At 41.6% G+C, this 15,990-nt stretch overlaps 2 protein-coding genes across 3 annotated transcripts in view; one reads left to right on the top strand and one right to left on the bottom strand.

Moving 5' to 3' along the window:
* The window catches only part of LOC138976709 (uncharacterized), a 53,901-nt gene extending 40,434 nt beyond the window's left edge, over window positions 1–13,467 (bottom strand). Inside the window, exon 1 of the mRNA XM_070349580.1 lies at window positions 13,374–13,467. Coding sequence (XP_070205681.1) covers window positions 13,374–13,391 — 18 coding nt within the window. The 5' untranslated portion in view covers window positions 13,392–13,467. The remainder of the gene's footprint in view (window positions 1–13,373) is intronic.
* The window catches only part of LOC138976708 (protein PALS2-like), a 501,736-nt gene that overhangs the window by 108,419 nt on the left and 377,327 nt on the right, over window positions 1–15,990 (top strand). The gene's annotated exons all lie outside the window — the stretch shown is intronic.

The following is a 15,990-nucleotide window of genomic DNA, read 5'->3' as shown; positions in this document are numbered from 1 at the left end:
CACACACACACACACACACACACACACACACACACACACACACACACACACACACACACACACACACACACACACACACACACATGCATGCACACCCCGAATTGCACACTCAAGCGCACATATATAATGTGACACATCCATGCAAACACATATCCAATTCTCACCATTAGAGTCTGTTGAATTGGTTGAAATGTTTTGACCGCACTGTGCCGCCCTGAAATGAGGAAAAACATTTGTAACAGCCAAACGTGTGATTATGTCTCGTGAAAATCTCAGGCTATGAGCAAACACTTCAAGTTCGAGCAGTCCTTGACAGAAGCACCAACATCTGCATAAACGCAAGGATTGCCATTTAATCAAACTCGAATTGAGAATAACACAGATCCTAATAGGCCTGATCGCTTAAAGGAAAAAAGTTATTTGCTCAAATGTCGTATTGAAAACATGATGATTTGGCGTAAAAACACCCACACAGTCATTGCTGGCAAAAAGCTCTATCGAATATTTAAATGGTTAAAAACTGCAAGGAATTTTACATGCTAATACAATTTATGCTCACTCAAATTCTACATTTGTAACAAATGGGGTATTCTTCTTAATCTGACCGCAGTAAAACTGAAGGTCATTTTTTCAGTCTTCTATGTTAACCGAAAGTACTAATTAAAGTACTTTAGCATAATCAAAAGCTGCAGGTTATTAGATGTATTTTTGTTAATACGAAAGAAAATGTTATATTAACAGAACATGATGTATTGTTTGGTTATTTACCAGGAATGCATACCCCAACAAACAAAATTATAAATCATATTTTGTTGATAGCAAAAATGTGTATCAGCAAGTTTAGATATGGTAGGCCTATTGATTTAAATATAATGTTTAATTGCGAATTAGGGTTGAAACGTTTGAGTATTTTGTAACTGAAAATGTTTAAGTATATGGGCATATGTATGTGTGTGTGTGGATTCATGATTATGTTGACGTCGCAAATTTTGACACCGCAGACACAACCGCATAGATTAATACATTCTTGTCCATTTATGTATTGTAAGAAATCGCGCCAAAAGTAAATGTTAAATGTGCTGTGCCACATATTAATGTACAGTTAAACATACAGATACCAAGTGTGTGTTATATAATGTTATTGTTTATCGATGTCACAAAGATGTTTGTGATGTGAACAACGTCGTGTTTTTAACCTCCCTAAATGTTGTAGCGCGAGGCGTATGTGACAAGGAGAGCGTTATTCACGTGTTTTGTGCGTTGCACGTGGAACTGGCTTTTGCTTGAGATGAGCTGTGTTTATAAGACATGTAGCTGGTCTGGGTTTAATATTGTCACAACGCTGTAGAGGCTCGACCGAGCAAGGTGTCTAAGCGGGTGTCAAATTTGTCTGGGACAAATTCACTCTTTCAAGAGACGGGTCTCTTAAGGTAAAGGATTTACTATGTTGTATATTCACACCGGTGACACTGTGACGGTTCCCCTACGCTTTGTGTTCGGTGCCCTGACCCTTTGTGTTCGGTTCCCACTCGGTTCCCACACGCCAAAATTCGCGGACAAAACATCCATTTATGGTAGTATTACGCAATGTTGCTCTCTGAGAATGGTCTTGTTAGATCTGTGAGTGTTTACACTACATGCCTAGGTGCTGTTGGATTGAAGGTTTTTGATATTTTAGCCGTTATTAGGTAGAATGCCTTCCACTTTACTGCAAAACTGCATCATTCGTAGCATCGGCAAGAAATATCCTACCAAAAAATGCCTGCTTGGAACTGTCCGTGGTCCAGCAAAAAGTTCAACATGTCTGTAGCAGACAGCCCAAGTTTCAAGATTGTAGGGCCATCCAAACAGCCGTAATAATAAAAACAACAAAAGTAGTCTGTGAAATTGGCTGTGTTCGGTCCCCCCACACTTTTGTGACGTAGGCGTGACGGTTCCCATAATTCATTGTGTCGGTCCCCACTTTCTGTGTCGGACCCCACTTTCGACCTAATTTCTCTGTGACGGACCCCACAACCAGCCTATTTTGTGTCGGTCCCCACACCTTCTTGGATTTATGACTTGCCGGTTACTTGTATCATTGTATTCATTGAATCTAATTGTCTCGGAGTTATTTTTCAGCAAAAACCGGCAAGGCAGCACCTTTTGTGATACCAAGTAAGTCAGATGACATCAGTATGTGTGTGTGTGTGTGTGTGTGTGTGTGTGAGAGAGAGAGAGAGAGAGAGAGAGAGAGAGAGAGAGAGAGAGAGAGAGAGAGAGAGAGAGAGAGAGAGAGAGAGAGAGAGAGAGAGAGAGAGATTGACACCTTTCCAGATCACTCCGGTTATGCGACACTACCGCGAGCGTCACTACCGCGTGTCACACTACCGCGAGTACGACACTACCGCGTGTAACACTACCGCGTGTCACACTACCGCGAGTACGACACTACCGCGAGTATAACACTGCCGCGTGTCACACTACCGCGCGTACCACAACCGCGAGTACCATAACCGTAGAGAGAACGCATGCAAACTTACTTCTTGTGAGTTTGTGTTCTAACTTTGATTGGAAGCAACCCATTCTATATGTATTCTGATAGTGTGTTCTGATCGTTTTGAGTTCTTGGTTAGCATGACAAACATTGAATTAGTGTTCAGAGAACAGACCAGGCCTTTTTGTTTTATATTTCAAGGAAACATTTCAACCTTTGCCTTCAGCCATGGAAGTCATAAAATGACACGCGGTAATGTTATACTCGCGGTAGTGTGACACGCGGTAGTGTTATACTCGCGGTAGTGTCGTACTCGCGGTAGTGTCGTACTCGCGGTAAGTTCTGTTTCCGTACCCGCGACAGCGGCAGCGACAAAAGAAAACGCGCGCAAACGCGTGACGTGTTTCCGTACTTGCGTTTTAAACATGCGGTAAAATCTGTAAACTCCCGCGTTGCCGCGCGACAACGCGAAAAAATCGCTCCAGGACCCTTTCAAAAAAATCGCGTCGCTTGCCGCTTGTCGCGCCGCTAACGCGTCGCGCGTGTGGAAACACTCCTGGTCATTTTCTATGTGCTTGATTTTCGTCGCGCCGCTGGAAAAACGCTCTCGCGGGTACGGAAACACATCTCTCTCTCTCTCTCTCTCTCTCTCTCTCTCTCTCTCTCTCTCTCTCTCTCTCTCTCTCTCTCTCTCTCTCTCTCTCTCTCTCTCTCTCTCACACACACACACACACACACACACACACACATACTGATGTCATCTGACTTACTTGGTATCACAAAAGGTGCTGCCTTGCCGGTTTTTGCTGAAAAATAACTCCGAGACAATTAGATTCAATGAATACAATGATACAAGTAACCGGCAAGTCATAAATCTAAGAAGGTGTGGGGACCGACACAAAATAGGCTGGTTGTGGGGTCCGTCACAGAGAAATTAGGTCGAAAGTGGGGTCCGACACAGAAAGTGGGGACCGACACAATGAATTATGGGAACCGTCACGCCCACGTCACAAAAGTGTGGGGGGACCGAACACAGCCAATTTCACTGACTACTTTTGTTGTTTTTATTATTACGGCTGTTTGGATGGCCCTACAATCTTGAAACTTGGGCTGTCTGCTACAGACATGTTGAACTTTTTGCTGGACCACGGACAGTTCCAAGCAGGCATTTTTTGGTAGGATATTTCTTGCCGATGCTACGAATTATGCAGTTTTGCAGTAAAGTGGAAGGCATTCTACCTAATAACGGCTAAAATATCAAAAACCTTCAATCCAACAGCACCTAGGCATGTAGTGTAAACACTCACAGATCTAACAAGACCATTCTCAGAGAGCAACATTGCGTAATACTACCATAAATGGATGTTTTGTCCGCGAATTTTGGCGTGTGGGAACCGAGTGGGAACCGAACACAAAGGGTCAGGGCACCGAACACAAAGCGTAGGGGAACCGTCACAGTGTCACCGGTGTGATATTATTGAAGTTTGATTACATAGCTGCAGTGTAAAGGTTAGTGTATACAAAGTGCACTAAATCTTAGTGTGAAGTTTTGAGAGAATTCTTGTTGTAATTGTATCACGGTTTTTCTTGGGAAATTTCTTGAACATAAATGTTACGCATTTCTGTTATGTTTAAGACGGTGACGCTTTGTATGGCAGTGTTGTTCATAGATTAAGTATTAGCTTGGATGTTGAATGTGGACGGAATGTGAACGTAGAATGAACGAGAATGTATGAGTTGGTACATGAACGTTTGGAAGAAGAGATGGTTTTAGAGATTAGCGAGATTTAAGAAACAGCACGTTTCGTTTTGCAGCTCGTTTCGTTTGGTGAATGAGTCACCCCGCGAAACGGAACGTGTAACGAGACGGCATAGGCCGCAGACAAGATTTAGATGTATTCACGTTTCGTTTCGGAATGAAAGGCCGGGCATGGCAGGATATGATCCGCTGACCGTGCTGGGCATGGCATAATTTCAACTCCACGAGTCAATAAAGGATTGACATACTCGCATTGCACGCACAAGAGCTTCACATTTTTCAATTCATGCACCTGATCACATACGAAGCCAGAATAAAAATTCGATGCGATGACCTACTTCTGCTTCGCCATTTGCTTTCTCACCATGAAGTTGGATAAATGTACCAGGATCAGCACCCTTCAAAATATTTCAGTTCACAACAGTTGTCTACCTCCAATGAACACATTCTCAGCGCTGAAAGACTGTGAAAGGGTTGATGAATCTAGCAATGCATAAAATGGCCAACAAATAAAACTGTTAGTGTGCAAAAATACTCACAAAAGTTGACGAAATATTGTTCGTTTTTTGGGGGTGGAAAACGTGACTGCGTTTTGACGTTCCACGTTCCGTTTCAGTTGACCTTCACCTTTCCAGCGAGAGACCCCCGAAATAATGACGTTTACCACAACTTCAAAACGAAACGTCCCAACGTTTCGTTTCTTAAATCTCCGTAATGTTGCATTAAGACTTGGTTAAATTCTTTAGGAGTTTCCATGAGGAGTTTCCATGGCGTGTACGAGGGACGAACCTTACACGGGAAAGCGCGGGACGATGGTGGCGAGCAAGGGACCACATCGGCGCAGATGACTAGACGAGGGAGTCTTCATCGTTACCGGTCGTAGCTGACGACGGTTCTTTTCGCTAATGGCGGAAAGGGTTTCTCGGGGAGAAACGTGAAAGGTGTGTGTTGGCATCTATAATGAGAGTTTCTGGGAATTCATCATTCTATGAGGATTCAGCGACACAAGGAAGTGAAACTGACGACATGCAGTGAGCCGTGATTCGAACTCGTGAGTGTCTGTCAGCACCTTATCTTGGGCAATAATCTATCTTTGAGAAAGTATCTTTGTACTATATATTTACATGCATTGAGTGAATGCTAAAAGATTGTGTGAACTGTGTGTCGAGAAGTTGATTCGTGTTGATGTATTTGAAGTGAAGAATTGTGTTGAAATTGGTGAGGAAATAATAAGCCTGTATCCTCCCAAATTCTGTTGTTTGAAGTGTTTGGTGTGAAAAGGGTAGAGACAGTGCAATAGGGCAGAACACGTACATATGAAAGTAATTTTATTTATTTCACACACAAACCACTTCATGACAATCGATTAAAAGGGCACGCTTAAGCGTCTTCCCAAAAGTCAAAAAAAAAAAAGAAAAACAAGTCGCGTAAGGCGAAAATACAACATTTAGTCAAGTAGCTGTCGAACTCACAGAATGAAACTGAACGCAATTCCATTTTTCAGCAAGACCGTATACTCGTAGCATCGTCAGTCCACCGCTCATGGCAAAGGCAGTGAAATTGACAAGAAGAGCGGGGTAGTAGTTGCGCTAAGAAGGATAGCACGCTTTTCTGTACCTCTCTTTGTTTTAACTTTCTGAGCGTGTTTTTAATCGAAACATATCATATCTATACTGTTCAAAAAAAGAAACGCATAGCTTGTAATATTTGGTTAATTTAGTTATATGGCTACAAGGATATCCACCAAACTGCAGAAAATGTTTATCTGGTCGTCGACCTTTCGTCCATTGCCACAAGTGAGCTCTGCACGTGACGCATGCGTTATCAGTGGCTACAATGTCAAAATTGCTCATTTGGCATGACCACTCGTCATGCTTCAGTGTAATCTTGTGAAACTCGGGGAATATTGAGCTCTCACCATGTCTTCCAAAACCCATAAAAGCGGATTGTTCACCACAAAGAAATCAGACGACAATTCAGCGACGAAAGATGGCCCGATTGAGCAGAGAAGACCGCCAAATTGCATTGGGTCGTTTACAAGCAGGCCAAAGTCAAAGTGCAATCGCCAGGCACTTCCACGTGTCCCAGAGCACCATCAGTAGACTGTGGGTCAGGTTTCAAGCCACTGGCTCCGTTGCTGACTTGCCACGAGCGGGAAGACCAAGGGCGACAACTGCTGCTCACGACCGCTTCATACGGCTCCGCCACCTCCGGAATCGTTTCCTGTCGGCCTCATCTTCTGTCCAGGCTCTCCCCGGGCCACACCGATTATCGGACCAGACCGTGCGGAACCGCCTGCATGAAGCTGGTTTGAGAGCTCGCAGACCTCACAGAGGAGCTGTCCTCACCCGCCGCCATCGCCAGAACCGAGTGCAGTGGGGCAACCAGCACCTTCGCTGGACCGTCCGGAATCACTGGAGACACGTGTGGTTCAGCGACGAGTCCTACTTCCTGCTCCAGCGACATGATGGTCGGAGGAGGGTCTACCGGAGAGTAAACGAACGTTACGCGCCCAACTGTGTGGATGAGGCACCCGTTCATGGTGGTGGAGGCGTCATGGTGTGGGGGGCGATCAATACCGCTGGAAGGAGCACCCTGGTGCACGTCCAAGGGCGCATAACTGCCCAGCGATACGTGGAGGAAATTCTGCGCCCACACGCCCTTCCTCTTCTGGCTGACCAGGATGCCATATTCCAGCAGGACAACGCTCGCCCGCACACAGCACGACTCACCACCCAGTTCCTCACCGACCACCATGTCCAGGTGTTTCCCTGGCCATCCATGTCGCCAGACATGAACCCGATAGAACACCTCTGGGATGAATTGGACAGACGTGTGCGCAGGCGAGAAGAAGCGCCGGCAAATCACCGCGATCTATTGCAGGCACTTCAGGAGGAGTGGGACACCATCCCACAGCAAGATATCCGGCATCTGATCCAGTCCATGCCCAGAAGGTGCCGGGCAGTTGTTGCTGCTCAAGGCAGTCACACCCCCTACTGACTTGACAGCCTCGGCACCCAATCGTATTGATTAACTGATTGATTTGAAGATGCAAATGAACTGTGTGTGCATTCAACTGTGTCCATACCAAATTTCAAACAAATAATCAAAATATTGGATTTTCTGTTAATTTTTTCGAAAAATAAAACAAATTTGGCAAGTAGCAACTATGCGTTTCTTTTTTTGAACAGTATATATGTTTTTGGAATCAGGAACCGACAAGGAATAAGATGAAAGTGTTTTTAAATTGATTTCGACAATTTAATTTTGATAATAATTTTTATATTTTTAATTTTCAGAGCTTGTTTTAATCCAAATATAACATATTTATATGTTTTTGGAATCAGCAAATGATGGAGAATAAGATGAACGTAAATTTGGATCGTTTTATACATTTTTATTTTTTTTTACAATTTTCAGATTTTTAATGACCAAAGTCATTAATTAATTTTTAAGCCACCAAGCTGAAATGCAATACCGAAGTCCGGGCTTTGTCGAAGATTACTTGACCAAAATTTCAACCAATTTGGTTGAAAAATGAGGGCGTGACAGTGCCGCCTCAACTTTCACGAAAAGCCGGATATGACGTCATCAAAGACATTTATCAAAAAAATGAAAAAAACGTTCGGGGATTTCATACCCAGGAACTCTCATGTCAAATTTCATAAAGATCGGTCCAGTAGTTTAGTCTGAATCGCTCTACACACACACACAGACAGACACACACACACACACACGCACATACACCACGACCCTCGTCTCGATTCCCCCCTCTACGTTAAAACATTTAGTCAAAACTTGACTAAATGTAAAACAAGTCGCGTAAGGCGAAAATACAATATTTAGTCAAGTAGCTGTCGAACTCACAGAATGAAACTGAACGCAATGCCATTTTTCAGCAAGACCGTATACTCGTAGCATCGTCAGTCCACCGCTCATGGCAAATGCAGTGAAATTGACAAGAAGAGCGGGGTAGTAGTTGCGCTAAGAAGGATAGCACGCTTTTCTGTACCTCTCTTTGTTTTAACTTTCTGAGCGTGTTTTTAATCCAAACATATCATATCTATATGTTTTTGGAATCAGGAACCGACAAGGAATAAGATGAAAGTGTTTTTAAATTGATTTGGACAATTTAATTTTGATAATAATTTTTATATATTTAATTTTCAGAGCTTGTTTTAATCCGAATATAACATATTTATATGTTTTTGGAATCAGCAAATGATGGAGAATAAGATAAACGTAAATTTGGATCGTTTTATACATTTTTATTTTTTTTTACAATTTTCAGATTTTTAATGACCAAAGTCATTAATTAATTTTTAAGCCACCAAGCTGAAATGCAATACCGAAGTCCGGGCTTTGTCGAAGATTACTTGACCAAAATTTCAACCAATTTGGTTGAAAAATGAGGGCGTGACAGTGCCGCCTCAACTTTCACGAAAAGCCGGATATGACGTCATCAAAGACATTTATCAAAAAAATGAAGAAAACGTTCGGGGATTTTATACCCAGGAACTCTCATGTCAATTTTCATAAAGATCGGTCCAGTAGTTTAGTCTGAATCGCTCTACACACACACACAGACAGACACACACACACACACACGCACATACACCACGACCCTCGTCTCGATTCCCCCCTCTACGTTAAAACATTTAGTCAAAACTTGACTAAATGTAAAACAAGTCGCGTAAGGCGAAAATACAATATTTAGTCAAGTAGCTGTCGAACTCACAGAATGAAACTGAACGCAATGCCATTTTTCAGCAAGACCGTATACTCGTAGCATCGTCAGTCCACCGCTCATGGCAAATGCAGTGAAATTGACAAGAAGAGCGGGGTAGTAGTTGCGCTAAGAAGGATAGCACGCTTTTCTGTACCTCTCTTTGTTTTAACTTTCTGAGCGTGTTTTTAATCCAAACATATCATATCTATATGTTTTTGGAATCAGGAACCGACAAGGAATAAGATGAAAGTGTTTTTAAATTGATTTGGACAATTTAATTTTGATAATAATTTTTATATATTTAATTTTCAGAGCTTGTTTTTAATCCGAATATAACATATTTATATGTTTTTGGAATCAGCAAATGATGGAGAATAAGATAAACGTAAATTTGGATCGTTTTATACATTTTTATTTTTTTTTACAATTTTCAGATTTTTAATGACCAAAGTCATTAATTAATTTTTAAGCCACCAAGCTGAAATGCAATACCGAAGTCCGGGCTTTGTCGAAGATTACTTGACCAAAATTTCAACCAATTTGGTTGAAAAATGAGGGCGTGACAGTGCCGCCTCAACTTTCACGAAAAGCCGGATATGACGTCATCAAAGACATTTATCAAAAAAATGAAAAAAACGTTCGGGGATTTCATACCCAGGAACTCTCATGTCAAATTTCATAAAGATCGGTCCAGTAGTTTAGTCTGAATCGCTCTACACACAGACACACACACACACACACGCACAGACACACACACACACGCACATACACCACGACCCTCGTTTCGATTCCCCCTCGATGTTAAAATATTTAGTCAAAACTTGACTAAATATAAACAAGTCGCGTAAGGCGAAAATACAATATTTAGTCAAGTAGCTGTCGAACTCACAGAATGAAACTGAACGCAACGCAACGCAGCAAGACCGTATACTCGTAGCATCGTCACTCCACCGCCCGTGGCAAAGGCAGTGCCCGTGGAATTGACAAGAAGAGCGGGGTATTCGTTGCGCTGAGAAGGATAGCACGCTTTTCTGTACCTCTCTTCGTTTTAACTTTCTGAGCGTGTTTTTAATCCAAACATATCATATCTATATATATATATTTGGAATCAGGAACCGACAAGGAATAAGATGAAAGTGTTTTTAAATTGATTTCGAAAAAAAAAATTGATAATAATTTTTATATATTTAATTTTCAGAGCTTGTTTTTAATCCGAATATAACATATTTATATGTTTTTGGAATCAGAAAATGATGGAGAATAAGATAAACGTAAATTTGGATCGTTTTATAAATTTTTATTTTTTTTTTACAATTTTCAGATTTTTAATGACCAAAGTCATTAATTAATGTTTAAGCCACCAAGCTGAAATGCAATACCGAAGTCCGGGCTTCGTCGAAGATTGCTTGACCAAAATTTCAACCAATTTGGTTGAAAAATGAGGGCGTGACAGTGCCGCCTCAACTTTCACGAAAAGCCGGATATGACGTCATCAAAGACATTTATCAAAAAAATGAAAAAAACGTATGGGGATTTCATACCCAGGAACTCTCATGTCAAATTTCATAAAGATCGGTTCAGTAGTTTAGTCTGAATCGCTCTACTCACACACACACACGCACACACGCACGCACACACGCACGCACACACGCACGCACACACGCACATACACCACGACCCTCGTTTCGATTCCCCCTCGATGTTAAAATATTTAGTCAAAACTTGACTAAATATAAAAAGAAGAAAAAAAGCTGCTTGTTGAAATGGATATCTGTTTGAGTATATAGTCATTGGTCATTAAGTTCTCTTATTTCAATAGAAATCAATTTAACTCTGTCTCTCTCTCTCTCTCTCTCTCTCTCTCTCTCTCTCTCTCTCTCTCACACATGTGCATTTTCATTTCTTTGTATGACAAGTACATTATGCATGTTCAGAAAACAGCTTACGCTGGTGTGGAACACATCTTGCCTTCGATGCCTTCGATGCGACGACAAATCAGAAAGAGTGCAAGAAACAATAACTTGGCCCTCATCTTCAGTGACTGCTGAAAAACAAAAACAAGCACAACAGATTTGAAAACAATAATGCACGACCAGACAAAACAACAGAAACAATGTGCCATTCTACCGCCTTGTATTGAGGAACGAATTTGAAGAAACATAGGGGCATGAGGGGTAAAGTATTTGAGTGTGTCAAAAATGTGTTGCATTGATCATATTCCGCCATGAAATTTCAGGCATGTTTATGTGAGCACTTATCATAAGTTTTAAACTTGTTGTGCTCCTTCTTAATGATGTTGTTATATTATCATGTGTCTGTTTACGAATAAAATACTGTTTAAACAAAAAAGTATTTGAGGGATCCCTCTTGCAATTGCCTGAAATTCACATATCAATACCAAGAAGCAATTGCACTTGAGAGAGAATACACTTTTGCATATAACTTTAATGGTGATAGTTGCTTGTACATATTATTTTCTTCAAATTGAGCACGCCATCTCAATGTGCCATCTCCCATGAGCTGTGACACATAATGCTAGGTTGTGTTCTCCATCATGACACTTTTTGAACAAAAGAAATGACATCATCTAGCTGTTGTTTCTGATAGTTGTTGTCATAATGGGTTTAGTTGTAGATAGACCGACTATTAAGCAATAAAAAGTAAACGAATCTGAATGCTTGTTCAAGGTAATCTGGAGTTTTGTTTGTCTTTTACAGACAAAAAACTGTCTCTTATCCTCGCATGCATCTTCCATTACAGGTAAAGGAAGACGTAATACAAATACTAAATAACACGGGTCCTAAAACTGAACCGTTGTTGAAAATACGTTGTGCAGGGTGACAGCACACTCATCCTGATGTCTCACCTCGTAAGCCTAAAAGAACAAAACAAAAAGCCTTTTTTTATACACTGAGAAGTTCCAAGGCTAAAAGATTATAGTCAACTTAATTTTAAGAATACTTTTTTTTGTGCTCGGAAACTGACATCGCTTCAGTGTTCATTGCAGATCACGGGGAGTTGCTAAAGTCGTGTATAATTAGTACTGTCTCACTACAGAATGACCACTGACAAATTGTACTATATTAATTGGTACTAGAATGACTAAGGAGGGGGGGGGGGGTAGTGCAGGTGGTAGAGCAATGGACTTAGGATCCTATAGGTTCACGGGTTCGAATCCAGGCTGGGACGGACACGGATCAATTTTATGTGCAGACACGGAAACGGTATCCATGTCCCAGAGTAGCACATAAAAGACCTCGGCCCTTCTGCCATACTGAAGGTGGCTATTTACACCTAAACACGCATACAACTGGGTATCTCATCTGAAGTCGGGGAAACACCGTAAAGGCAATAAACAACATTTATCATCAACAAAGGGGGGGGGGGGGGTGTTACACATTAACCACATGTTACCGTTGTTTGAATACGTCTGCTAGTTTGTAAAATGATGACAAGTGCACGGCACTGGGTCTTACTTTCTTAAGTTTCGGACTGGAACAACAAACACACAAACAAACAAATACAAAAACCGTCACCAGTACAGTTTTTTTCTGAGCAATATGTAATACAAATATATAATGTACTTGTCACTGCAGTCGTGATTAGTTCTTCGTCTGACGTCAGCTGAATGAAACGCAGAAGGCTAAACTCCGACGAGGAAGTGTTACAGGCAGGATAATATTAATACGGATGAGTTGGCTCACTGACTCTGTTTACGGCCCTTCAACTACTCAGCTATGAGAGGTTCAAGGAAAACAGGCATGCGACAAAGAAGTTATAAAGAGATGTATTAGTTATAGAAACGTTACTTTACATAGAATTGACATTTTATTCAGTACATATCACCAAAATGCTGTTTGTTTGGAAACAATTCAGGGGCATATCGTATCTTTTCTGAATAATCTTTGTGTCACAAGCAAAATGAAACGTCGCAGTAGTTTTAATTTATGAAAACGAATTATGAAATTTGCCACCTTACTCAAGCATTCAAGCCTTGTAAAATTATGATTATTGTTTTTGTACCACGAAGAAGTCTTCATATATGCTAAACTGAAAAAACCCACTGACAATTATCTGAATCTTTCATCATTATTTATTCGAAGGATAAATAGCAGTAATAATGTTTCAAAACGTTATCTAAAAGTATGTACACTCTGTGTTCTTACCACAAAGCGAGAAGATATTCACCAGCATAATCACATTGCTGTGATGTGTCAACGTCAGAGGATCGACTTACTTGGTTTCTTGACTTCTTTTACAACGAAGAAGACATTTACATACATTATGCTAAACTGAACACTGAAACGTATCTGAATCATTCACAATTATTTGTTCGAAGGATGACTAGCTAATACTGTCGAAGGTTACTGAACACGTTATATAAAAGTATGTAAAATATGTGTTCTTACCACAAAGCGAGGAGACATTCACTAGCATAATCACACTGCTGTATGAGGATCGACTAACTTGGCAAGCGCTTGTTGTCGTACCTACCCGTCTATGTGCGTTTAACTTCCTGAATCGGTAGCGTGGTTTACTGGTGTATTGTTGCGAGTGCACCAGGTTGTAATGAATGGCTCCTTTCACCGGGTATTGCACAACAGGTAGGTTCTCAAAACGGAAACCGGATAAGTTCGTATTACGGGTTTTGCACATTCCTTTGCTTCTCAGTCTATACATACGTTACCTGTATGTGCGTGTGAGCTTGTGTAATATGAAGAGCGTTATCTGTGTGTAAATGTGCTCGATGTGTGTGTGTGTGTGTGTGTGTGTGTGTGTGTGTGTGTGTGTGTGTGTGTGTGTGGGCGTGTGTGCGTGTGAGTGTGTGCGTGTGTGCGTGCGTGCGTGTGTGTGTGTGTGTGTGTGTGTGTATGTGTGTGTGTGTGTGTGTGTGTGTGTGTGTGTGTGTGTGTGTGTGTGTGTGTGTGTGTCGTCATGATGAAACATTTAAAAACGCCTTGATTTAATATTGTTATTAGTTTTTCAATGCAGAAATTCATTTCAAGGGATCTTACTATCAGCTTGGATTTTTTTCGGAACCAAACTTCCTTTATGCGAGTCAGTCACTATTTGCTACTTGTGACAGAGAAAAGGAATTGAGGCTGAAATGTACAAACTAAACAAAAAAGCTGAAATTGTTTGCACAGTGACATACATCACTGAGGAATATAAAACCATAAAAAAAAGCAGAGAATGCCATTATTGGATTATTGTGTATACAATATCGCACAAGAGAGCTACTCCGCTGTCAGTTTCCAAGTTTGATCTTTAATTAGTTTTTTCCAAGTAGGAGGTAGGTCTTCTCTTTCAGTTTAGGGGAACTTCTGTAATAGCTGCCAAGTTCACTATCGTTTGGGGAAACTCACAACCTAATGTATGTTTTAAGTACAACAAATATCTCTATCTTCTCTATTCTGTAAACACGTACGCGATACTTCTTATAAGTACAGGATCAAAATAAGACAACAATTATTCCTTCTTGCAAAAAAAACATTGTCTCAACAGTATTCCAAATGAACAACGAATTACAAAACAAAAAGTTATTTTGAAATATGGTAACTGCCGGCAAATGGCAATGTGTGAGTTATAATATGTGTATCCACATCACTTTTTGTCGAATTATACTGTTCAAAAAAAGAAACGCATAGCTTGTAATATTTGGTTAATTTAGTTATACAGTGGACGCCGCTTAATAAAACCGCGGTTAATAGAGCCAGCCGCTTATAAAAGCCGATTTCAGACGGTCCGGATTTATCACTATATCTTATGTATTAGAAAAAGCCGGTTAATAAAACCAACCCGCCGCTTATTAAAGCCAGTTTTCTCAGAGAAATCACGTAGTTTGTGACTAAAAGTCACATTATCTTGTTCTGATGTGGAAGACGACCAACAAACAAACACTCATATTCATAAAATCGTTCTTCTCTGCTCTTCTCTGATTCGTGACGGTGACAGTGAAATTATTGATGTACCGAAGTGATCAAAGTACGCGTACATGTACATAATTAAAACAAAAGTTCAACATCCTTCGTGAAGTTTTGTTTAGATTCAAACAAGTGTAAATGACGAAAGAAAGTGACTGAGTGACGTAAACAAAAGAGAAGATTTTTTTTTTCTTCAAAAATGACGTATTCTGGACCGCCGGTTAATAAATCCGCCGCTTATTAAAGCCATTTATCGTCGGTCCAGAAGTGGCTTTATTATGCGGCGACCACTGTATGGCTACAAGGATATCCACCAAACTGCAGAAAATGTTTATCTGGTCGTCGACCTTTCGTCCATTGCCACAAGTGAGCTCTGCACGTGACGCATGCGTTATCAGTGGCTACAATGTCAAAATTGCTCATTTGGCATGACCACTCGTCATGCTTCAGTGTAATCTCGTGAAACTCGGGGAATATTGAGCTCTCACCATGTCTTCCAAAACCCATAAAAGCGGATTGTTCACCACAAAGAAATCAGACGACAATTCAGCGACGAAAGATGGCCCGATTGAGCAGAGAAGACCGCCAAATTGCATTGGGTCGTTTACAAGCAGGCCAAAGTCAAAGTGCAATCGCCAGGCACTTCCACGTGTCCCAGAGCACCATCAGTAGACTGTGGGTCAGGTTTCAAGCCACTGGCTCCGTTGCTGACTTGCCACGAGCGGGAAGACCAAGGGCGACAACTGCTGCTCACGACCGCTTCATACGGCTCCGCCACCTCCGGAATCGTTTCCTGTCGGCCTCATCTTCTGTCCAGGCTCTCCCCGGGCCACACCGATTATCGGACCAGACCGTGCGGAACCGCCTGCATGAAGCTGGTTTGAGAGCTCGCAGACCTCACAGAGGAGCTGTCCTCACCCGCCGCCATCGCCAGAACCGAGTGCAGTGGGGCAACCAGCACCTTCGCTGGACCGTCCGGAATCACTGGAGACTCCAGCGACATGATGGTCGGAGGAGGGTCTACCGGAGAGTAAACGAACGTTACGCGCCCAACTGTGTGGATGAGGCACCCGTTCATGGTGGTGGAGGCGTCATGGTGTGG

Source organism: Littorina saxatilis, linkage group LG9, assembly GCF_037325665.1.
Source record: "Littorina saxatilis isolate snail1 linkage group LG9, US_GU_Lsax_2.0, whole genome shotgun sequence".
Taxonomy (NCBI): Eukaryota; Metazoa; Mollusca; class Gastropoda; order Littorinimorpha; family Littorinidae; genus Littorina; species Littorina saxatilis.
Note: the sequence above shows the minus strand (reverse complement) of the source record. Positions and strands in the feature narration are given on the sequence as shown.